Source organism: Saimiri boliviensis, chromosome 2, assembly GCF_048565385.1.
Source record: "Saimiri boliviensis isolate mSaiBol1 chromosome 2, mSaiBol1.pri, whole genome shotgun sequence".
NCBI classification, from domain to species: Eukaryota; Metazoa; Chordata; class Mammalia; order Primates; family Cebidae; genus Saimiri; species Saimiri boliviensis.
Window position 1 is genome coordinate 84682074 of NC_133450.1, and position 26747 is coordinate 84708820.

Genomic DNA, 26747 nt, shown 5'->3' on the forward strand with positions numbered 1-26747 from the left:
GTATAGGAGTTCAAGGCCATCCTGGGTGATATAGCCAAAAAATTACAAAAATTAGCTGGTGTGATGGCCTGTGCCTGTGGTTCCAGCTATTCAGGAAGTTGAGGTGAGAGGATAGCTTGAGCCCAGAGGCAGTGGCTGCAGTGAGCCAAATTGTGCCACTGCACTGCATCCTGGGCGACAGAATGAGACCTAGTCTCAACAACAACAAAATGCTCAGATGTACTTACAAGGATTGTAATTAAAACATGACCAGTTTTCTCATGTGAGACGAGTCTAGGTGTAGTCTTAAATCTATGTTTACATTGCCAGGATATACGAATCTCTCAGAGAAAGAACAGGAGTACTTAAAAATTTTTGAGTATAAATTTTACTGTTAATTGGTTTGGTTTATCAAAATATTTTAATGAAATCAGTGAGTTTTTAAATTATTGAATCTAAAAGTATCAAAATAAATCTAAGTATGACTTAACTTACATAGTGAGAGACAGACCTCTACATTAAGAAGCAGTAACAGCTAAAAGAATATAATTTAATAATAGCAGTTTCACCAACATTTTTCATGCCCTATGTTTATCTGTAGTGTAAGAGTATATGTATGTGGGGAGAGGGGTTGGGGCCAGGAATTAAAGACCTATACAACAGAATACATGATATTGAATTTAGAGAACTGGTCAACAACATGCCAAAGAAAATAGAAGAGAACTAGGAAGTGGACATTATATTTCATAACTGAAAAGATGAGAAAGAACTGGAAAATTGCCAGCTTTTTTACCCTTTTAGAAATAGCTGTGTGGTGTAGTTAGTGCAGGAGATCATATTCTTAGAGCAGTTTGTTCTAAATTCAAATATGTCAGCAGACTTAGTAGAATTCAAAGAATTTTAGAAATAAAATATCGAATGTTGGAAATAAAAGAACCTCTTTACAATATCATAAAAACAGAAGTAGTTTAACAAAGTTTCTAGATTATCCAACAGTTTGTCAAACCCATTATCTATGATGTTAAAGTCTAGCTGAGTAGGATGTATTTAATTTAGGTGACTTCAAAATGTAAAGATAGTAACAAATGTAGATCCATCCTTTCAGGTTATCTTGTACCTTATGCACTACTCTGAGCAGTTTTTGTTGGTTGGAGAGTCTGATTATTTACAGAAGTCAAGTTTTGCTGTGTTCTAGTCTTTTCTGATCTGTAAAAATGGGTTTGCTAAAGAAAGACTAGGAGAAAGCTTTTGTTTGTTTGTTCCTTTAAAGAGGGTGTTTGGAAGGATTTCTAAGAGGTATAAAAACCTTAGGAAGATGCATAGTCGTCCTAAGTTATTACTTTTCAGGCATTTGACAGTAGGCACTCCACAAGAGGAGGAGAACAAGGTGAGTCTTACAGTTAACCCCACTCATTCACTGCCTGGAGGAACATTCTGGGCCATAGCAAAAAGACAAGGAGATAATGAAACACAGCCTGGCAGTCTTTGTGAATTGAGGAGACAAAGATCAGAATTCAGAGAAGCAAAGGGACTAGGATCTATAGGGTAAAAAGGAGGGAACAGAGAAAGCAAGGGAACTCAAGATCTTCAGAGTTTGGTCCCAAGTCTTTGTCTAAGTACTGCAATGTACATGCATGTATATGCATGAGAGGAAACAACTTGAGACCAGGGAAGGCTCACACAAAGCTGGGAATAATTCTTCCTCCAACCAACCAAAATGGAAAGATCTCATAAATAATAGGGCATATGTAGTCTTCAAAAGGGTATTGTATTGTGTTGGTGGTGCTAAATTAAACCTGGACTAAAGGGTACTCTTGACCCACTGTTAGAAATATTAAAGGCAAAACTGGAAAAGGAATAAACTGATTCCAAGTCACTTAACTGCTTGCCAGAACAAAGTCTGACATTCTTTGAAGGAATACAGCAAAATCTAGCACCCAAAAATGTAAACATTTTAAGGTCTGACATTGACTTAAAAATTACTAGGCATGAATAGAATAAGGAAATATACGCTGTAACCAGGAGTAATCAGTAGAAACAAGAGTCCAAGAAATTAGAAAGTTTATGTACTCATGCAAGGTTGTTAAAATGGCTTTTATAAATATGCTTGATAGCTCAGGAATGTAGGGGAAAATATGAATATGATGTAGGGATAATGAATGCTATGAAAAAAAAACCATTATTTATATACCTCTTTTCCTTCCCTCCCTCCCATTCCCCTTCCCTCCCTTCCTTCTTTTCACCTCTTCCCTCTGCTCCCCTCCCGTTTTCCTTCTCCTTCTCCTTTCCCTTTCCCTTTCCTTTTTTTATTTTCCCTTTCCTCTTTGCCCTTTTCCCTTTTTTCTCCTTTTTTTGGTGGCAGGGTCTCCGATACACAGGCTAGGGTACAGTGGAGTGATGATAGCCCACTGAAAACTTGAACTCTTGGATCAAGTAATCTTCCTGCTTCAGCCTCCCAAGTAGCTAGGACCACAAGGATGCACCATGACTGGCTGGAGGGAGAGAGAGAGAGAAAAAAACAGAGAGAGAGAGAGGAGAGAGAGACAGAGAGAGAGAGAGAGAGAGAGTGTGTGTGTGTGTTGGTAGAGACAGGGTCTTACTAGGGCTGGTCTTGAATTCCTGGCCTCAAACCATCCTCCTGCTTTGTCTCCTGAGTTGCTGGGATCATATGTGTGAGCCACCACACCCAGCCCCCAAAATGTAATTTCTAGAGAGATGAAAAATGCAGTATCTGAAATGAAAAATACACTGGATGAGATTAACTGTAGCTTATTCACTTCAGATGAGAAAAATCCATGAATTTGTAGGCATAGAAACAGAAACTATTAAAAATATCAGAGGACTTAACCCTTTTATCTAGGGTGTGGAAAACTATAAAGAATTCTGGTTTTGGCTAGGCATAGTGGCTCACGCCTGTAATCCCAGCACTTTGGGAGTCCTGAGGCAGGTGGATCACCAGGTCAAGAGATGAAGACCATCCTGGCCAACACGGTGAAACCCCATCTCTACTAAAAATACAAAAATTTGCTGGGCGTAGTGGTGAGCATGTCTAGTCCCAGTTACTTGGGAGGCTGAGGCAGGAAAATTGTTTGAACCCAGGTGGCAGAATTTGCAGTGAGCTGAGATCGCACCACTGCACTCCACTCTGATGATAGTGAGACTCTGTCTTAAAAAAAAAAAAGCTTCTTTCATTCTTAGGGTGAGGGGGATAGCCTTATAAACTATAAACTTTTAACTTTGCTGAACCCTTCAGAGAGTCCCAGGCACATGGTTTCTGTAAGTACTGAGGCCGGACCAAAACAGCAGAGAGCTAGCTCCATCACAGCCTAATGAATACTGAGCAATAGCAGTCTACCACTGGGGGAGGGACAAAAGCATGGAGGGAGACTCACTCTAAAGCACAGGTTTATAGCATCTGTTGAAAGCTTGAGGATGAAATGCTAACAGAAAAGCTTTACAGCACCCCAGTCACATGCTAAGCACTAAGCAAAGCATGTGATCACTAGATAACAACAACAGCCACACCAAACTAAACATCTAATTAGATTGTCTGAATTTCTCACTCTAAAGGCCTTATATGGGAAGAGGCATACCCATTTCCAGGCCTAAATAAACTACTGTTCTACCCACGATATCTTGCATCCATCAAAATTATAAGACATGCACATAAGCAAGAGAGAAACAAAACAAATAATGTCAAGAGGCAAAACAGTTAACAAAACAAGACTCAAAGATGGCCCTGTTGTTGGAACTGTCAGATAAAGATTTGAAAGTCACTCTGGCTAAGATATTTAAAGGATCTAGTGGCGAAGGTAGACAGCATGTATGAGTTAATGGGGAATTTAGCGGATAGATGGAAATAATAAAGAGTCAAGTTGAAATGGCAGTAATAAAGAAAAACATAGAGGTGAATAATTCCTTTGTGATCATCAGTAGACAACCCAGTTGCTGAAGCAATTAGTGAACTCGAATATAGGCCAGTATAAATTGTCCAAACTAAAACACAAAGACAGCAGAACTGAAAAAAAGAGCAGAGCAGCAGGACAATATCGGTATAATACATGTATGATTAAAGTTTCAGAAGGAAAGAGATAGATAATAATGCAGAAGAAATATTTGAAGAGCTAATAGCCAAGGATTTCCCAAAAGCAATGAAAGACATCAAACCATAGATTCAAGATTTAAGAAACAGCAAGAATTCCTCTCCCCTCTTTTAGACATAAAGTACAGAAAACCAAAGATAAAGAGAAAATCTTAAAGATAACCAGAGGCAGAAAAAAAATCATATATAAAGCAACAAGGATAAACTACAGCAGACTTATCTTAGGAACTTTGCAAGCAAGGTAATTAAATCTAATGTATTAAAAATTTTTTTAAACTCTGTCAACCCAGAATTATTTATCTGTTGAAAATATTTTTTTAAAAAGAGGTATAAAGACGTTTAGACATATGAAAATATGAGAAAATCCATTCCTAGCAGATTTGTGCTACAATAACTGTTAGAGTAAGTTCTTCGAGCAGGGGGCATGTCACTCCAGACAGGAACTTGGATCTACACCAAGACTCAGCAAACTTTTTTTGTAGGACACCAGATATTACATATTTTAGGCTTTGTGGGTCAGACAGTTCCTGTCACAACTACTCAACTCTGCTATTGTAGCACAAGAGCAACTATAAACAATACATAAACAAGTGAGCATGGCTGTTTTCCAGTAAAACTTTATTTACAAAAACGGGAAGCAGGCCCCGAGTTATAGTGTGCCAACCCCTGATCTATACAAAGTAATGAGAGCTCCAGAAATGGTAATAATGAAATAAGTATGAAAGACATACATTTTATCCTTTTAAATTACGCTATAAAATAACTGTCTAAAGCAAAATTAGTACATTATATTGTGGGTTTTATAAAATATATAACAACAGTAACCTAAAAGATGGGAGAAAGGATTTTGGAAGGTAGATTCTGTTAAATTAAAGATGTATATTGTAAACTGAGGGCAATCACTAAAAATTTAAAAAGAACTGTAATGTATCTACCAACAGTGGCTACTAAATGGAATGCTCAATCTAAAAGCAGGCTGAGAGCAGGGCATAGTGGCTCATACCTGTAATCCCAATACTTTGGGAGGTGGGAGAATTGCTTGAGGCCAGGAGTTCCAGATGAGCTGGGACAAGACTTGTCTCTACTACAAGCAAGAAAGAAAGTTGGGGAGGGAGGGGAGAAAGAAAGAAGCTGGGGCGAGACTCTGTCTCATTCCTCCATTTAGCAAATACTCTACTCAGACACACTGTGACCTCAATTTGCTTGTATATCCAGTTATAATAAATTAGTATAAAAGATTTTTATTTTGAGTTTTGCCTTACTCACAAATGAACTTTGGATTATGACCCATTAAGAAGTTGAGACTGGGCTGGGCATGGTGGCTCGCCCCTGTGGTCCTGGCACTTTAGGAGGCCGAGTCGGGTGGATTGCGAGGTCAAGAGATTGAGACCATCCCGGCGAACATGGTGAAACCCTGTCTCTACTAAAAAATGTAAAAATTAGCTGGGTGTGGTGGCATGTGCCTGTAGTCCCAGCTACTCTGGAGGCTGAAGCAGGAGAGTTGCTTGAACCCAGGAGGTGAAGATTGCAGTGAGCTGAGATTGTGCCACTGCACTCCAGCCTGCCGCCTGGCAACAGAGCAAGACTGTCTCCAAAAAAAAAAAAAAAAAGGTGTTGAGACTGGCCTTCTGGCCTTTACGTATTTTCAAACTCGAGCATAGGATGGCAGTAAATAGCAGTACTGGAGACAGCTCAATGAAAATTGAACATGTCATATTTTATCCTCATGTAGCAAGAACCATATTTAAATTTTAGCAGGCTAGGCACAGTGGCTCACCCCTGTAATCCCATCACTTTGGGAGACTGAGGTGGGAGGCTGACTTGACAGGAGTTAAAGACCAGCCTGGGCAATGTAAGGAACCCGATCTCTATAAAAATGTTTTAAAATTAATGTGTGTGTGAATGTGTGTGTGGGGGGGCGGGGGGTGGGGGTGGGGGGTGTGTGCGCGCCTCGCGTGCCTGTAGTCCTAACTACTTGGAAGGCTGAAGCAGGAGGATTACTTGAACCCAAGATCTCAAGACTGTGGAGCGCCACTGCATTCCAGCCTGGACAGCAGATCAAGACTCTGGCGTTCATAAATAAATGAGTACATAAAACACATACATGCAGTCTTAGTAGAACATAAATGGGATTAAAGGCTCTCTTCTGGGCTTTCTCTGTGTGTTTCAACAAAATGGAATAGTCACCATATGATGGCTGTGTGTTTTCTATACACACAAAGTATACAAAATATGTTTTGTTTCTATATTATATAAGTTGTTGAGTCTTGGTAAAAAAATTTGTTGGCATTTAAAGTTTTCTTCATCTGAATAGAATTGAGTCTTGGTTGGTAATTTTTTTTTTTTTTTTTTTTTTGGAGACGAAGTTTCGCTCTCGTTACCCAGGCTGGAGTGCAATGGCGCGATCTCGGCTCACCACAACCTCTGCCTCCTGGGTTCAGGCAATTCTCCTGCCTCAGCCTCCTGAGTAGCTGGGATTACAGGCACGTGCCACTGTGCCCAGCTAATTTTTTGTATTTTTTAGTAGAGACGGGGTTTCACCATGTTGACCAGGATGGTCTCGATCTCTTGACCTTGTGATCCACCCGCCTCGGCCTCCCAAAATGCTGGGATTACAGGCTTAAGCCACCGGCCCGAGTCTTGGTAATTTTCAATGTACTGACTTCAATTTGCTCTATTCAGCCTACCATATTTATAGGTAAATATCTCAAAACATATTAAATGTTTTACACTTTGTTTTTATAACTGAGTATCATCATTATTACGAACGTTCCTACATGTTTAGCAGCTTATCCTTTTTACTACATGTAGTGCGCAAATTAACATTCCATCAGAAAGGTATGTCTGATTAATAGCAAAAGCGTTGATGAGGATATCAATTTCATGGCACATTAAAAGAAATCATCTAGTGCAAACTTATCCTACCCCAGTCTTTTGTGAGTAAGAAAACCTGAGGCCTAGAGAGATGTAATGACTTGTGTATCTCACGTAGCTAGTTCACAGCAGAGACAGAAATAGATCCCCTTGACTCTTATTTCGATGTTTGTTTCATTCCATTGCCGTGTTTTTGACCAGATAGTTGATGAATGGTAGCGGTTCCATTGACTAGTTTCTTTCCTTCTCTTCCAATTCTTGCTGTCAGGGGAACTGGCTAATTAACAATCATTTATTATCTACTATTTTAGAGCACAGTTCTCTTAAACTGTCTCTCTGCCTTCATGTGGCTCTATGCCATAGATGGAGCCTTGGAGTAGAATCTGTCCCTGGCACGCAAACAAAACAAGTCTAGAATTCCAGACCAGTGTTCTCCGAACAAGTGGCATCTGCCTTCTGGTCCCTGGGTGCCATAAAAAACAGAGTTAGACACTGACCTTGCCTGGTAAGGTCATGGTCTAAATTAAATAGTCGAAATACAAAAAGATGTGAGAAAATCATGGGAATTAGCAACAGTGAGCCTAATGTTCTGCTTATCATTGTATAATGCAAGAAATTTCTTAGAGAAGCATTGATATGAGGATCTGTTGGAAACAGAGTCAGTATGTCAGAAGGAGTAGGTTATTTAAGTGTGTGAATACCAAGATACATTAATATCAGGAAGGAAATTAGATGCCAGAAGTAGATATATTTGATAATTTGTTCCCTCTGTCTTCTTCCAAATTATGTGATGATGTGATTGTTGCCTGAAGTTCTTTTTCTTTGTTTTGGAGTAAGTGGAGTAAATAGGGGTAAGGCATTGAATGATTAGCTCAGTTTTTGTAGTCCTTAGAAAGTTGTAAACCACGAAATTATTTTAAATCCATTTTTAAGAATGAGAAACATTAAGATACGAAGGTACCAAGGTGAGTTGATTAAAGAATGCACATTCATGATTTTTTTTCCCTGAAAAGCTACCCCCTAGTTCTGTAATCATTTGAGTTGCTATAAAAAATGAAAATGTCTTTATTTCTAAATTCTAAACAACATGTGGTTGGGGAAATGTGGTAACATTAAGAATAGTACACTTAAATTCTGAACTTTGATCAAAGCAACAGTGCAATGTAGACGTAAATTGTGTTATCAGGGACAGTTTAAAATCCAGTTGTTGAGTAAAGTTACTCCAAAGTGGAAATTAGACTTTGAGCTACCTATAATTAAAGTGTTCTTATTTATTTATTTTTTTCCTTTTTTTGAGATGGAGTCTTGCTATTTCACCCAGGCTGGAGTACAGTGGTGTGGTCTTGGCTCACTGCACCCACCACCTACTGTGTTCAAGTGATTCTCCTGCCTCAGCCTCCCGAGTATCTGGGAGTACAGGTGTGTGCCACCACGCCCAACTGATTTTTTATTTTCAGTAGAGATGGGATTTTACCTTGTTGGCCAGGCTGGTCTCAAATTTCTGACCTCAGGTGATCCTCCCACCTTGGCCTCCCAAAATTCTGGGACTACAGGCATGAGCCACTGTGCCAGCTCTGGAAAGTTCTGATAAGTGACTGAAACTGATCAAAATGTATTTATTTAATTTTGCCCTGTTCATGCCTTTATAATTTTCAACTACCCACCCAGCTCACCCTCTCAGATGGAATTGTGCATTTTGATGTTCTTTTCTGGCCATTTTCATGATGGAAAGGTAAACTGTTTTCTATGAACCTTCTCATCCTCACCTATTTAATTTGCAAATCTGATGTTAAGAGGAGAGAGGTGGAGAGCATGGTGAAGGGTAGTTAGGTTGGTAAATGTTTGCATCCTAGAGTACTTCATCACAGATTTTAAAGTCTGAAAGTCTGTCCGTCCGTCCGTCCTTCCTTCCTTCCTTCCTTCCGTTCCTTCCTTCCTTCCTTCCTTCCTTCCTTCCTTCCTTCCTTCCTCCCTCCCCCTTCCCCCTTCCCTCCCCTCCTCTCCCTCCCCCTCCCCTCCCCTTCCTTCCTTTCTTTCCTTTTCTCTCTCCCCGCTCCCTCCCTCTCACTCTCTTTCTTTTCCCTTCTTTTCTTTTCTTTCCTCTTTTCTTCTTTTATTTTCTTTTCTTTCTTCAGTATCTCACTCTGTTGCCTAGGCTGCAGTACAGTGGTACAGTCATGACTCACTGCAGTCTCGACTTCCTGGGCTTAGGTGGTTCTCCCATCTCAGCCCCTCAAGAAGCTGGGACTACAGGTGTGTACACCATCCCCAAAGAATTTTTTATGAAGTTGGGTTTTTGCCATGTCGCCCAGGCTGGTCTCAAACTCCCAGGCTTGAGCGATCCACCTGCCTCGGCCACTCAATGTCCTGGGATTACAGACATGAGCCAGTGCACCCAGCCTAGAAAGTCATTTCTAAAACCTATGCAAATTGCCCAGGTCTGACTGTGTGCTTTTATTATAAGATACACCATTAGCACCTTAGCAATTCTGCAGGAATTATTGATTGGGAAGCTGCTTACAGTTTTGATGCGCATCACAGGAAGCTGGTGCAAAATTAAGATGGCATATGTGATGAGATAAAGGCTGGGTTAGAAAAGTGATTACAACTGGGAACTTGATAATCACTGACCTCTATAGGGATCCTGTGGTTTATCACTAATCCCACTCACACTTGGCATTTTCCTATGCTGATGCCTCATCATTCATAGCTGTGTGAGTAATTTGGCATGGAGTGAACAAGAGGAGGGCATAGAGAGTCCAGCAGCTGTGCTTGTTGGCACTAGATATTTAAATATCTTCAATGTAGCCAGCAGCATGGTTGGCACAAATGTTAGCCAATAATGCTTAAACAAATTGTTCTGAAGAAAATAGGCAAGGGTTTATTTTAAAACCCCCTTTCTCTTTATTTAAAAAAAAAAAAAATATGGTCAATTAAGATCCTTTTTTTTCTATACATTTGAGCAGATTACTACCAAAATGAGGTATACAATTCTAACAGTATCTTATAGACAATTTCTGAATACTCTATAAACATTAATGAAATTATGCAGGGTCTCTGTGAGGTACATGTTATTCAGGTGATTTTCCTAAAAGAGTAAGTGGGGTCATTGATGTTAAATGACGTGTAACTTTCCCAGTTCACTCAATGAGAGAGAAACAAGAGCCAAGACATGAATCCAGTAATCAGAATTCCCAGGTCTCTGCTGTCATACCCTACGGCATTGCAGATTTGCCTGCTTTGTAAGTTAGCATTTTGTGTTTCTTCAAATGTTTAGTATGATTCAAATCATATGAATTTTTTTATAGGGTTTGCCCACAAAAGGGGAGCTTTTCCGTGAGCAAAAAGGTTAGGTAAATAATGAGTTTTCAAAGACACCCAAGGGGGAGGAGGATAGTCTGCTCATAAAACTTTCACCAAATTTAGATTTGTGCACAAATGTTTAGATTTGCCTATATGGGGCGGGGGGTGGGGAGGTGGGAAGAGATAGCATGGGGAGAAATGACAGATACAGGTGAGGGGATGGAAGGCAGCAAAGCACACTGCCATGTGTGTACCTATGCAACAATCTTGCATGTTCTTCACATGTACCCCAAAACCTAAAATGCAATTAAAAAAAAAAAAGAAAAAAAAAAAAGATTTGCCTATATAAGGATTTCATATTGTTTCTCTGAAAAATAAATATGGAAAAGCTCACATGACTTAAACATTGAAATATTTCACTTTGAACATAGTAATGTTGATCTTATTAACTTTTTTGAAACATTCAGGACTTATTTCTAGGTTAAGCTTTAGCTTAAAACTGATTTTAAGAAAAACCAGTTTAATACTATGTTATAACACATGGAATTTTTCTTGATAAAAGATGCTGAATTCAAATTGATAAATGCAAATCAGTATGTCTTACAAAAATGAACAGAAATAATACTGGCTTTCATACAAATAGAGAAGCTAGTCTATTCTGTATTGTTACTTGCTAAGTCAATTATTTCTTGAATAATATTGATTCATTGAAACTAATAAACTTTATTTGGCTGGAAATTTTTAGGTATTTTCTAGGCTGCTGCAGAAATAAATGCTAAGCAGGCTTTGTATTTCATAATATTGTTATCTCTGGCTGTTTCCTCATCAATACAGTATTTTCTGTTGATAATAACAGTGCACACACCATGAGAGTATTGTAAAGTTGCCTTGGTCTAGTTTTGCATTTTGAAGGAAGAATGAAACTGAACACCATTCTCCCAAGTGTGGATTGTGGCTACTCTGGTCTCAGGTTGCTAATAAAGACATACCTGGGACTAGGAAATTTATAAAGGAAAGAGATTTACTTGACTCGCAGTTCAGCATGGCTGGAGAGACCTCAGGAAACTTAGAATCATGGTGCAAAGGGAAGTAAACACATTCTTCACATGGTGGCAGCAGGGAAAATTGCAAAGCAAAGGGGGAAAAAGTCCCTTATAAAACTGTGAGATCTCATGATAACTCACCATCATGAGAACAGCATGGAGGTAACCACCCCCATAGTTCAGTTATTTCCCACCAGGTCCCTCCCACGACATGTGAGGATTATGGGAACTACAGTTCAAGAAGAGATTTGGGTGGGGACACAAACTATATCAGACACTATCTAACCTTTATGGTATTTTTAATAAATACATATTATCAAATACTTAATTTATCTCCCTAAAAAGAGCTAAATAACAGGCATAGCAGTACTTCTAAAACTTCGTCATCCATTAGGCTCTAAACTTTTTTGTTGTTTGGCACCTATCGAGGGCAGAACTTGTAGGGGTTTTTTGCTTGTTTTTTTGAGGCAGAGTCTCACCCTGTCTCCTAAGCTGGAATGCAGTGGCATGATCATAGCTCACTGCAGCCTCAAACTCCCGGGTTCAAGCAGTCCTCCCACCTCAGTCGCCTGCGACTACAGGTATGTACCACCATGCCCAACTAAGGATTTTTTTAATTACTATTATTTTTTATAAAGACCAGATGTCACTATCTTGCTCAGGCTGGTTTCAAACCTCTTAGCTCTAGTAATCCTCCCACCTAAGCCTCCCAAAGTGCTGGGATTACAGGAATGAGCCACAACACCCAGCCAGAAGCTTGTGTCTTACTCATCTCCTAACCTCTTTATCTGTCACTGACTAGCCCATAAATGTTTGATAGAATGTATGGATCTTAGATTCTTCTATCTAGTCAATGCTTGGATATTTGTAATTGAGATGGGGAGAAATGGGAATGTAGAACTGTGCCTGTCCACTCGCAGTTTCAATTTGACTGCTGATTGTATCGTGTCAAAATAATAGCATTAATTTGTATTTCTGTAAGCACTGGAGAGTTGTAACTTAAGTATATTGGTGATAGAGAGCAAGATAACTTTTTTTTTTTTTTTTTTTGAGACGGAGTTTCGCTCTTGTTACCCAGGCTGGAGTGCAATGGCGCGATCTCGGCTCACCGCAACCTCCGCCTCCTGGGTTCAGGCAATTCTCCTGCCTCAGCCTCCTGAGTAGCTGGCATTACAGGCACGCGCCACCATGCCCAGCTAATTTTTTGTATTTTTAGTAGAGACGGGGTTTCACCAAGTTGACCAGGATGGTCTCGATCTCTTGACCTCGTGATCCACGCGCCTCGGCCTCCCAAAGTGCTGGGATTACAGGCTTGAGCCACCGCGCCCGGCTGATAACTTTTTTTTTTTTAAAGTCCAAGAATATTTGTTAAGGTAACTAATGCCTCTAATAGTTTATGTATCTGGAGAAAATAATTTCTTGAACTTCAGTCATTTGCTGTTTCTTGAATAAATGTTTTAAATACTGTGTAAGTTAGTTATCTTGAGCAGTTTTTAGTTTAGGTCAGAAAATGCAGAATCTGGTTAATGTAAACAATGTATGTTTAGCTACTTAAAATACCTTTGCACACAAGTTATGTGTCTGTTGACTTAATATACATGCATACACACACACACACACACACACACACACACACACACACACACACACATATATTATACTTCTATGTTTTCCAATAATATGTTGCTATTCTACTAGAATTGAGTTCCTTAACCTGGAGTATAGCGACTCCCAGGACAGAAGGAAAGTCATTGAACTTGAATGGGAAAAAAATTGTCACCTTTATTTTTACCAATCCAAAAGTGAAATTTACCATGGACTTCAATTTTGAATAAGGATAGCAAAATTGTCCAATCATTACCTATAGTTTTTGTCAACAGTAGAATAAAGATATTTTTATATCGTAATATAATTGTTGAGATATCTTAAACTATCATTTATGCTTTCAAATTATCATTATTAGGCCTGCTGCTAAATCTTATTATTTAATTTGTTAATAAATTACAGCAAATGTTTGGTCTTTATAAGAACATCTTGAAGATTACATGTCATTGTACATTAAAATACTTACATTTTATTTTGTACATTTAAAAACATGATTCTGAAAAGCCTGCCGAAGAGGCCCATGCACATGTGCACATAAACCCGTACCTATACACACCCATATCACTGCAACACAAGGGTCTAGTAAAAACTCCGTACTAGACTGTCCCAGAGAATTTTTTGTAATAATTTTTCATGGGTGTTTCAGGGAAAATTACGTATATGTTACATTACTAGTAGTACTTAAACTGTGGTCAGCTGAAGTTGACCAGTTAAAATTATCTATGTACTCCATTAATACATATTTATGTTAAAAAGTTGGTAGAAACTGGTAATACAGTGGCCAGAGATTTTTGTTGTTTCTCAGATGCCTAAGATAAAATAGAGAATGGATATGATTAATTTTAATTCATGAAAATAGTTGTTGTTAAAAGTAATTTTGAAAGAATTAAAAATGAATGCCTTCTAAGTCTTAGACTGAGTATGCATTATTATATTTCAAGGATACTCAAACTTATAAGTCCTTAAGAAAATAACTAGTTTCTAATAAATGAAAGGTGAAATAAAAATGTATTTGTGTTTCAAAATCTTAAATAGATTTAAGTATCATTTTGAAAACAAGTTATCAACTTTGCATTTCAGAATAAACTTTTACTTTGTACCATCTTCAGCTTATGTTAAATCAGTTTTCATTCTCTCTGAATTCGGTGTCCTTTATGAAAGGAAAAGGAATTTTAGGAATTTTAATAAGCACAGGAAGTTAAGTTTAAAACTTAAGTGTTTTAAAATTATCAAAGGGGTAGCCTCCACATAGGTAATTAACATTATATTTAAAAGCTGTACATTATTAAAAAACAGAGCTAATATACATCTCTAACCTTGTTCCTTTTTTCACCTCAACATTTATTTTGAGTTCTTACTAGGACGTGTGAGTGAAAATACAATACATTATTAACTTGTGATTGTCTAAAAATGTAATTCACTAAAAAAAAAAGCTCTGCAAATGAATAGGATGTTCAAAATTGTTTATTGCTATGGTTCGTAATTATTTTTTAAAAACCTTAGAAATAGATTTTTTAAAAATACATTTTCGTTAAAGTATATATATCATGCTGGCTAATTGATGTAGAAATCTTAAAACTCTGAATCTGACATCTATTAACCCTTTAGTATGCAAAATAATCCTTGTAATAATAATGCTAGGCCACCATGGTAGCTTGTAACTGTAACCTCAGCCCTTTGGAAGGCTGATGAAGGAGGATTGCTTGAGCCCAGGAGTTTGAGACCAGCTTAGGCAACACTGAGACCCTGTCTCTACTAAAAATAAAATTTTTAAAAATTAAGCTGATGGCAAATGCCTGTAGTCTCAACTACTTGGGAGGCTGAGGTTGGAGGATTGCTTGAGTCCAGGAGTTGGAGGCTGCAGTGAGCTGTGAGTATGTAACTGCACTGCAGCCTGTGTGACAGAGCGAGACCTTATTTCTAAATAAATAAATAAACAAGTTATTACAAAATAAAACCATTAAAGGATTGTACACCTCTAATTCTGACACACACAACCTTTCCTGCATCTAATCAGAGTGGATCAGAAATCCTCTTGGACCAAGAATATGGCAGAGACCGAAGGGAAATGCCAACTTAGAATGACTGGCATAGAAGGAACATTGAAACTCAGGGAAGGCAATTTGTTCTTTGACAGGTCCAGTTTCTAAGTAGATAGGGAATTTCATAAAACAACTTCATCCTACGCTTTGCAAAAAACAAGATTGTAGGGAGGGGTCTAGTGGAGAGGGCATGAGTTAGAGAGACCTTGAGGGGCCACTGCTTCGAATCCAGCATGTCAAAGCACCATGCTTGGGGGCATTAGTTTTTGAGTCTCAAAAGTACCATATTTGCCAATTTACTTTACTGAACATACTGAAACTCTAGTAGATTGAATACAAATGAGTGAGCACCCTACTACTGTTAATGGTTAGTGCTATGAGACTAACATCCATTCTCCCTCAAGAACTGGCCCATACTATTCCTGATACTTGGCCATGAAAGTTTTGAACTGTGGGTGTATTAGTTCATTCTCACACTGCTTATAAAAACATAACCCGAGGCAGGATGATTTATAAAGGAAAGAGTTCAGCATGACTGGGTAGGCCTCAGGAAACTTAAAATCATGGCAGAAGGGGAAGAAAATTGTCCTTCACACGGCAGCAGCAAGGAGAAGTGCTTAGCAAACAGGGAGAAGTCCCTTATAAAACCATCAGATCTTATGAGAACTCAGTATCGCAAGAACAGCTGCACGGGACTAACCGCCTTCATGATTCAGTTACCTCCCACTGGGTCCCTTCTACTAAACATTGGGATTATAGGATCTGCAATTCAAGGTGAGATTTGGGTGAGGACACAGCCAAACCATCCATATCAGTGGGTATAGTCACAATGAGAATTCTTTTTTTTTTTTTTTTTTTGGGAGAGAGAGTCTCATTCTGTCACCCAGGCTGGAGTACAATGGCGCTGTCTTGGCTCCCTGCAACCTCCACCTCCTGGGTTCAAGTGATTCTCTGGCCTCAGCCTCCCAAGTAGCTGGGATTACAGGCATGTGCTGCCATACCTGGCTAATTTTTGTATTTTTAGTTGAGATGGGGTTTTACCTTGTTGGCCAGGCTGGTCTTGAGCTCCTAACCTCAAGTGATCTGCCTGTCTTGGCCTCCCAGAATTCTGGGATTGCAGGCGTAAGCCACCATGCCTGGCCACAAAAAGAATTCTTAATGTTGCTGGGAAAAATAAAAATTGGCATGATGACCTCTCAGAGTAGTAAGGCAATCAATATCTGTAAAGCTGAAAGTTTGCATCCTTTTATCTACTTTGTGCGTATCCTGGAGGGGGAGGGGGAGGAGGGGTGTCTGTGTACAAGATGTGCAAGGATTTGTTTCAATACTGTTCATGACAAAGAAATGTAAAAACTATTGTACAATAGGAGACTATATAAACTGGTTTTATTTGTATAATGGAGCATGGTATAGCAGTAAAGATGATCAAACTTGGGCTCTGATAATCAATACACAGCTCAAAAATATAATATAGCCGGGCGCAGTGGCTCAAGCCTGTAATCCCAGCACTTTGGGAGGCCGAGGCGGGTGGATCACGAGGTCAAGAGATCGAGACCATCCTGGTGAACATGGTGAAACCCCGTCTCTACTAAAAATACAAAAAAAGTTAGCTGGGCATGGTGGTGCATGCCTGTAATCCCAGCTACTCAGGAGGCTGAGGCAGGAGAATTGCCTGAACCCAGGAGGCGGAGGTTGCAGTGAGCCGAGATCATGCCATTGCACTCCAGCCTGGGTAACAAGAGCGAAACTCCGTCTCAAAAAAAAAAAAAAAAAAAAAAAAAAAAAAAAATATATATATATATATATATATATATATATATATATATATGAAAATGCAGGTTTCAAGATAAACACCATGTAATTCCATCTATTTAAATGTTAAATGCAAGCATTAATGAATATTGTTTGAGAGCATGAATATATATTTAAGAGTAAAAAACATAGATGGTAATCATGCACACCAATATTAGGATAATGGTTACCCTGAGGTATGGTTTGAGTTATATCTATACTGTATTAATTTTTTGTTTTTTGAGACAGAGTGCAGTGGCTTGATCCCAGCTCACTGTAACCTCCACCTCCTGGGTTCAAACAATTCTGTCTCAGCCTCCTGAGTAACTGGGACTACAGGCAGGTGTGGCAGCACCTGCTAATTTTTCATATTTTTAGTAGAGACGGGTTTAACCATGTTAGCCAGGATGGTCTCAATCTCCTGACCTTGTGATCCACCCACCTTGTGCTGGGATTACAGGTGTGAACCACCACGCCTGGCCCAATTCTGTATTAATTTTTGAGAGAGAAAGAAGATAAGAACCTTTAATCTGAAGCAAACAGGGGAAAACATTCTGACTAGTGGTACATGGATCATATTGTTGGCTATATAAAAGTCTTTTTCATTCTTCTAAATGTTTTTTAAAATACTACATATTGAAAATAAAGTGTTTACTTGCTACTTTATGTAGCTCAAGTGATCCTCCCACCTCAGCCTCCTAAGTAGCTGGTACTACATACGTATATCAGCATGCTAATTTTTAATTTTTTTGTAGAGACAGGTTTTTGTTACTGCCCAAGCTAGTCTTGAGCTACTGGGCTAAAGCAGTCCTCCCACCTTGGCATCCCAAAGTGCTAAGATTACAGACACGAGTCACTACGTCCTGCCCAGAATTTGACTGAGACTGACTGAAATGATAGCAAGTTTTTACAAATTATTGGATTGTATCCTCTTATTTCTAATTTGTTCTATTTTTAAACTGCAATATAATTACCATGAATAGTCTACTAGTTTAATTGATTGTCAATAAATGAGGGGTTTTATATAAAGTTAATGTCTTTGTTTTATAGGAAAAACATCAGAGAGAGGCTCATTTTCCCTGTACAGCAGAGATACCGGATTACCAGGCTGTCAAGTAAGTTTAATGATTTTTTTAAAAGCAATGAGATGGTTTTTAAACACATAAATAAAAGTTATATTAAAAGAAGAGATAGAAATTATCCAGTTTATTTTACCAGGAAGTTTATTTCCAAAGAAATAAATACCAATTAATTTATTTAATCTGTAACTAAATGTTGTTTTCTAGATGTTAAACTTTTTTTTTTTTTTTTGCTCTTTTTGCTTAAAATTGTTTTAGTTCCCTAGTTTACCAGGCTATCTTTATCATCAAAGATTTTCATAACCCGCCTCCATTTTAACTGGGAACAAAGTAGCATTTATCCCTTCTGAGAATTTTTTGCATATTTTCTCGCAGAAAACATAATTGCTGGTACCTAAAGAAAATATGATTGATCTGCATAGCTTGAATATCCTGTAATGTCAGACTGATCGTTAATATTGGAAGTATTTTATTTTCAATCCTGCATCTAACCAATTTTTAGGCTTCACACCCTTCCTGACTTGGAATCTTTGTTTCTACTCTTTCACCTTCTCTAGCATTTTGTGCTTCTGCTAATGGGCATCTTCTCTGCCTTTTTCCTCATATCTTTAGACTAAGAATCCTGAATACACAGTTCACCTTCAGATTCCCATCAGAATCAAAGCCAAAAAGAAAGGAAAGGCAAAATACACTAAATTTGTTTGCCGCCATCTGCATGCTTTACATGAGGGCCCACCCTAATTTCAGCCATGGGCATGTGAGCCAGTTTTAACTGTCATGCTAATAATACTAATCCATGTAATACGTATTTCATAATTTTGCCTCTAGGAGAGTTTTACGTAACATTCTGTTTTGTGATATGCCTCCCATTATAAAATAATATATTGTAGGCTGGTCATGGTGGTTCACGGAGACCAAGGTAGGAGTATCGCTTGAGCTCAGGAGTATGAGACCAACCTGGGCAAAATAGTGAGACCTTGTTTCTACTTAAAATACAAAATCAGCCAGGTGTAGTGGTGCATGCCTGCAGTCCCAGCTGCTTTGGAGGGGCTGAGGCAAGAGGATCTCTTGAGCCCAAGAGTTATAGGCTGCAGTGACCCGTGATTGCACCACTGCACTACAGCAAGGTGGACAGTGAGCCTCTGTCTCAAGAAGAGAATGGGGCAGGGGCGGGGGGAGAGAGAAAACAAATATATTGTAAAAATTAAGGATCATTTATTCCCATGTCCTTAATAGCAAATAGGCATGGTCCGCATAAGTGATTTGTTAAATATCATAGAGTGAGAGGTAGTAGCTGGACCAATACTAAGATTTCTTGGCTTCAGACCAAGCTGTATTAACCTATTTTTATCCAAGTAATTTTAAAAAGTTTTAATGGTGCTGATAGTGACTGTTTTATTTTCCATTTATGGATTAGCTTTATTTTATTCTAGTCTTTTAAAATATACATTAGCATCGTGTCATAGCCAGTGTTTTGCTTTACCAGCTCTTACTAGCTCACAAGAGCAAAATCTGTTAAATTTTTAGGAATTCAGCAAGCATGGTTGATATTACACTGGAATCTTAAAATTGGCTGTCATGAGCTGGGCACTGTGGTGCATGCGTGTGGTCCCAGCTAGTTGGAAAGCCAAGGCAGAAGGACCACTTAAGCCCAGGAGTAAAAGTCCAGCCTGGGCAATGTAGCAAGACTGCATCTCTAAAAAAAAAAAAAAAGAAACAAACAAAATGGCCATCAAAGAAGTATTTATACTGTGAAAATCCAAAAATGTTACGAATCAGGACTTTACTTTTTTAAACAGTTGTTAATCATTTACCGGCATACTGCTCATGCCTAGTTAAAAACTGCAGAGAACCAAAGAATGTAAGTGGTTACTCAGATCACAGTAAAAAATAGAAAAGTAGTAATTGACCTTCTAGCCTCTATTAAGGTGCTTTTCTTACCCTTTTCAAAGGTAACAGTGCTTTAAGGCCAACTAACGTATACCATTTATTCTTTATAGTTTTAGCAATATCCATTGATGAAAACTGAAATATCCTCTTTTTGGTCCATATGAAATGTGAATGGATGATTATAATATGGATGATTGTAATTATCAATTCATAGTTGATATCAGAACTCTTTCTTTTTTATAATACAAGTTACTGTTTGAATTTCATAGTCTGAATTTTAGTTCTTTAATGACTTGGACTGGAAGCTCTTGTTCTAATTTTTGATCTCGGCTATATTACTCATTGTAAGAGTTTGACAGGTCACCTAACCATCACTCTTCTAAATCTCTTTAGAGTAAAACAAAATTTTAAAAACTAAGTTATGGCTGGGTGCAGTGGCTCACGCCTATAATCCCAGCACTTTGGGAGGCTGAGGTGGATGGATTGCCGGAGGTTGGGAGTTCGAGACCACCCTGGCCAGCATGGTGAAACCCCGTCTCTACTAAAAATACAAAAATTAGCCAAGCCTGGTTGCAGGTGCCTGTAATCCCAGCTATGCAGGAAGCTGAGGCAGGAGAATCGCTGGAACCTAGGAGGAGGAGGTGTAATCTCAGCAATGAGCTGAGATTACACCATTACACTCCAGCCTGGCCTGGGCAACAGAGTCAGACTCTGTCTCAAAAGAAACCAAAACAAGACCCTAAGTTACATCATTTGGACAATGAATGATGGATAAAAGTAACTACAAAGAATCCTGTGGGTATAAGCTTATAAGCACTGCAAACTGCCTCTGTGACAAATCATTCAGTAGATTTGTCTGCCAACCTGCTTCAGGGCCTTCAAAGTCTTTTCATCTTCATCTTAAAGCTAAGACAGCAGCTTAGTTAGGCAGTACTCAGTCACCTCATAACACCATAACAGATTTGTTTACTTATCAGATATATGAAAGTGCTAGTCTCAGTTCCTGATCATACAGTAGAAGATCAGTAAATGTCAGTTGAGGAGGGTAATAAAACAGAAGGTACATAAGGTTTAGAGTCAAGATGCCTAGGTTCAAGTCTCATCTCTGCACTGACTTCTTATTGTAAGATAGGATTAGCAGTTTCTGCCTCCACCTCCTTAATAGATCTCTGAGGGTTAAACTGTATGGGCTTTTGAAAACATTTCAATAAATAAATACATAATTTTAAATTTCTCAATTCATGTAACTCACATAACAAAAGGTATTTGGAATCTTTAATATTATTCTTCCTAAATGTTTCAGAGCCACTGGTCTAATGTTAACATTACTGCTAAACTTGAGAGGAGGAAAAGCACTTTTGTAAGATTTTTGAGACTACAGCTACATCTAATAAATCATAGCTTATGCTTATATTGATGTTTTTATTACATTCAGATGTTTTCACTTATATTTTTTATACCCTCTTGGCAAAGGTATTGCTGTTTAGTTAGAATCAGCAATAAGTTCTCCTAATGTAATTGTCCAGTTTTGCAAAGGTGAATCTTAATGGTTTTTTACCAAGGATTAAAGTACATTTGTACCAGATTCTTCTATCAGAAGACATTTATTTTAAACCTAAATGTGTAGTACCCTAATAACATTTGCTACCATTTGCTGAGGACTAACTGCACCAATCATTGAACTAAACATAATCACATTTAATTGTTTTAACAACTCATTTTGCAGATTAGTAAGCACAGGTTCTCCTAAAGTATTATGCTCTAGCAAGTGGTAAACCTAAACTCATGTTTGAGTTTTTTAACTATATGACTATACTGCTGCATAGGAATCCCTCAGATTTCAACTCTATGCTCTTACTACCTTCCTTCATTTTAATTTGTTTGAGAAAGAGACAGGGAATTAAATTTTTTTTCTTTCTTTTTTTTTTTTTTTTTTTTTTTTGAGACAAGGTTTCACTCTGTCACCCAGGCTGGAGTGCAGTGGCACTCACATGACCTCCTCAGCTTAAGGGATGTAAGGTTTACAGTCAAGAGACCTAGGTTCACATCCCATCTCTGCATTGATTTCTTCATCTGAAAGATAGTATAGCAGTTTCTGCTTCTACCTACATAGTAGGTCTCTGAAGGTTAAACTGTATGTGCTGGTGAAAACATTTCCAAAAAGAAATACATAATATTAAATTTCTCAATTCATGTGGCCCACATTACAAAAGGTATTTTGGGTCTTCATATACCTCCCTGAGTAGCTGGGATTACAGGTGCACACCTACCATGCCCCACTAATATATATATGTATATATTTTTTGGAGACGGAGTTTCACTCTTGTTACCCAGGCTGGAGTGCAATGGTGCGATCTCGGCTCACCGCAACCTCCGCCTCCTGGGTTCTGGCAATTCTCCTGCCTCAGCCTCCCAAGTAGCTGGGATTACAGGCACGCATCACCATGCCCAGCTAATTTTTTGTATTTTTAATAGAGACGGGGTTTCACCATGTTGACCAGGATGGTCTCGATCTCTTGACCTCGTGATCTACCCGCCTCGGCCTCCCAAAGTGCTGGGATTACAGGCATGAGCCACCATGCCCGGCAATTTTTTATATATTTTTTATATATTATTTTAGAGATTGGATCTCACTATGTAGCCTAGGCTGGTCTCAAACTCCTAGGCTCAAGCAATTATCCTGCCTCATGCTGACAAAGTGCTATAATTACAGACAAGAGCTACCACTACCGGAGGGAATTTAAATTTTTAGCAAATGCTCAGGTGATTCTGATTCACATGGGCTAGAGTTCATGCTTTAACAGCTCCTCTGTATATGCCAAACATAAGCCTATAGGAGTTATCCTTAGAGGAAACTATATGGTTACTGTTTGATAAACAGTTTATAAACATTTGGGAGAGATCAGAAAGGCCTGTGGAAGAGAGAAGAACAAGGTCACTAGAATGATTGATGCAAAATAGTAATATTGCCATATACAAGACTTAAAGATATTCAAGTGAGAGAAAGATGTGTTTTTGTTTTTAAGAATTTTTTAAGAATTTATAGAGCCCCACAAAGGAAGCCCAAAATTCAGCAGAGTGGAAAGATTATTCTGCAGCAAGGACAAACTATTCAAAGAAAAACATGTATTCAAACCAATATTTATTTATTTGTTTGTTTATTTTAGTAGAGGCAGGGTTTCACCATGTTGACCAGGATGGTCTCAATCTCTTGACCTCGTGATCCACCCACCTCGGCCTCCCAAAGTGCTGGGATTACAGGCTTGAGCCACCGCGCCCGGCCTTCAAACCAATATTTACTATAATAGGTCAGAGAAGGGGAAAAAATTCACTTTAACTAACTGGCTGCCATTTTGTCTTACCTATTCAAAAGTGACATTAAAAAATCCAAGGAAATACAGTGACTCCAAAGTTATACCCTAACACCGTCTTGAAACCTTTTCAGAACCCCCCAAGGAACATTAACTCTGATATTAATGTACATAAAACACTGCTGACATACTGCAAAATTCAGGCTAATTTAATAATGCCTGATGGGCCTTACTTCATGTTAAGATGATGTAATAATATGTTGCTAAATGATTCTCCTTATATTACATTCACAACAATCACATTAACTGATGAGCCATTAAAAGGAAACCCATGTCACAGTATTACTGGAAACACTGATAGATCATTCTGCAATTAAATTTTTTTATTGATCAAACGCAGAGCATAGAATCCAGCGTCTTTATTTACAATAGGTATATTACTTTAAAAACTATCACAGTTAAGTGAAAAATCCTTTTATAATATAACAAAGTTTTTTATTTATACCTCTTAAGCAAGTATTTATTCAAGTAGTTCGTTAAGTTTTTCTCTAAGTGTTTATAGAAGATGGCAGGGTCTTGGTTTTTTTCAGAAAGTGTGAAGTTTCATCTGAGTTCAGATATTATACCCTTGAGAAAATGACAGCTTTTAAAACTATACCTTAGTTAACTCTTAGTTATTTGAAAATACACTTATACCATTCCCTTTTTCCTTGTTCTTTTTTTCTGTTATACCCAATCAAAATTATACAGACATTTATAATAATAAAATAATACAAGAGTTGATATATCAGAAAGACATAACAGTGAAAAATGTATATATGCCTAGTAAGGCTTCAAAACAAATGAAGCAAGACAAAAACTGATAGAATTAAAGAGATAAACAAATTGACGGCCGGGCACGGTGGCTGAAGCCTGTATCCCAGCATTTTGGGAGGCTGAGACGAGTGGATCACGAGGTCAAGAGATCGAGACCATCCTGGCCAACATGGTAAAACCCCATCTCTACTAAAAATACAAAAAAAATAAGCTGGGCGTGGTGGTGTGCGTCTGTAGTCCCAGCTACGCGGGAGGCTGAGGCAGGAGAATTGCTTGAACCCGGGAGGTGGAGGTTGCAGTGAGTGGAGATTGTGTCACTGTACTCCAGCCTGGTACCTGGCAACAGAGCAAGACTCTGTCTTTAAAAAAAAAAAAAAAAAAAAAAAAAAAAAACAACAACAACAACAACAAATTGACAATCTTAGTTGAAAAATTGAGTACTTCTGTCTTAGCATTTTATAGAATAGACAAAAAAACTCAGTAAAGATGTAGGACAAAATTAACTATCAACAACATTGACCTAAATGATAATGTATAGAACTCTGTATACAACTGAAGAACATAAATTCCTTTCAGGGGCACACATTACACTAACAGGCTAGAATCATATTCTGGTTCGTAAAACTAGTGTCAGTCAATTGAAAAGGTTTGAAATCATACAAAGTATGTTCTCTGGACACAAAAGACTTAAATAAGTCTGATGAGAACTCAGGGACACAAAGAGTGGAACTATGGACATTGGGGTCTCCTTGAAGGTAGAGGATGGGAGAAGGGAAAGGACCAAAAAAAATAATCAGTCCTAGGCCTACTATTTGGGTGATGAATAATCTGTACAACAAACCCCCTGACATGAGTTTACCTATGTAACAAATCTGAGCATGTACCCCTAAATCTAAAATAAAAGTTTAATAAAAAGCAAAGGTATATCAGAAGTCAATAAGACTGGGTGTGGTAACTCATGTCTGTAATCCCAGCCCTTTGGAAGGCCAATTCAGGAGGATCGCTTCAGGCCAGGCTGAGCAACATGGTTAGACTCTGTCTCTACTAAAACAGACAAACAAACAAACAAAGAAAACAAAATGTAGTCAGCTTTGGTGGCATGAAGCTGTGGTCCCAGCTACTCTGGAGGCTGAAGTGGGAGGATTGCTTGAGCCCAAGAGTTCAAGGCTGCAGTGAGCTATGATTGTGCTGTTGCACTCCAGCCTGGGCAAGAGAGCAAGACTGTCTCAAAAAACAATGTTAAGAAGATACCTAGAAAAACACCAAATATTTAGGAGTTAAAACAACATGTTTAAATGACCCATCATTTTAAAAAGAAACCACAGGTAATTCGGAAATTATTTCTGACAGAATAATAATGAAAATATGATATAACAAAATTGATTGGTGCAGCTAAAACAGTGCCTAGAAGGAAAGTATGCCTTTAAATGCTTCTATTAGAAAGGATCTACAATGAATGACCAAGGTTCTGCCCTAAGAACTTAGCTAGAAAAAGGAGCACCAAGTAAGCCCAAAATAAATAGAAAAAAGGAAATACTACAAATAAGAGCAGAAATCATTGTAATAGAAAAAAACTAACAAAACCAAAATTTGGCTATTTGAAATAAATCTTAACGTTAACTCCTAGCTAGACCAGTTAACAGAAGTGGGAGGAGAAGGGAGCAAGAACACGAATTACCAGTGTCAGGAATGAAAGAGAGATTACTGCTATAAATCATGTATACATTAAAAATATATTATTATTCATAACTTAATTCAGTAAATTTGACAGATAAGTGAATTTCTTGAAAAATACTTCCAAAAGGAGACAAATTGAAACAAAATCTGAAGAGGTATATATCTATTAATGAAAGTAAAATCAAATAAAAAAACCTTCCCACAAAGAAAGCATAAGGGTCATATGGCTTCTTTCAAAATGATTAATTCTTTGAAATGCTTAGGATAAAAATAATACCAATCTTATACAAGTTAGTTTAGAAAATAGAAGATGAGTGAACATTTCTCAACTCTTTTATGAGGTGAGCAACATTTCAGTAATACCCAAATATAACACATGTGGTTTGTACCAGAAGTGAAAGTTTGATTTAAGATTTGAAAATCCATGTATTTAGTGCACCACATTATAATTGAATCAAAAAGAAAAACATTATGATCATTTCCATAGATACAGACAAGATACTTGATAAAATTGAATGTTCATGACACAGTCTCTCAGGAAGCTGATAGAAGGTAGTTTCCTCAATTTGATAAAAGATAAGCATGAAAAATGTCTATGACTAACAACATATTTAGTGATGAAAGACTAACTGCCTTTCACCTAATGTCAGTACCAAGGTAAGAATTCTTCTCTCCATTTTATGTCTCAGCCAGTGTATGAAGGCAAGAAAAAAGGGCGTAATAATTGGAAAGGAGTAACCTGAATTTGCTGATGACGTGTTTTGTGTACATAGGAAATCCGAAGGAATCATCAAGAAAATTTCTAGAAGTAAATAGTAATTTTAGCTATATCACAGGATACAAAGTCAATCTAAAAATTAATTGTATTTCTGTAAACCAGCAGTGAAAATTAGAAAATTAATAAAATAATACCATTTGTAGTAGTATCCAGAAGCATGAAACACTGAGGTAAAAATTTTACAGAAGATTGTTAAGTTTCAGCGATGAAAACTTCAAATGTCCATTGAAGGCTTGCTGTCCCTTAGATGTCAGTTCTTCCTAAATTGGGTTATAGATTTCAGGGCTAGCCTGGGCAACATAGCAATACCCTGTCTCTTTAGAGGAAGAAAATGAAAACTACAGACTCCTGCTCATCAAAAGACTTAGGTTGAAAAAAATAAATAGGCAAGGCACAGTCTACAAGTTCAGAATTTGCAAAGCATATATTTAACAAAAAACTGATATCCAGGATGTAT

The 26747-nt window shown here is 37.9% G+C and overlaps 1 protein-coding gene across 7 annotated transcripts in view; it reads left to right on the forward strand.

The window, feature by feature from the left end:
• Positions 1–26747, forward strand: part of TCF12 (transcription factor 12) — a 370294-nt gene that overhangs the window by 224338 nt on the left and 119209 nt on the right. For all 7 annotated transcript variants that reach the window (XM_039468699.2, XM_039468700.2, XM_039468695.2 and 4 more), the window contains one exon: positions 17790–17854. In XM_039468699.2, the coding sequence (XP_039324633.1) occupies positions 17790–17854 (65 nt within the window). The remainder of the gene's footprint in view (positions 1–17789; positions 17855–26747) is intronic.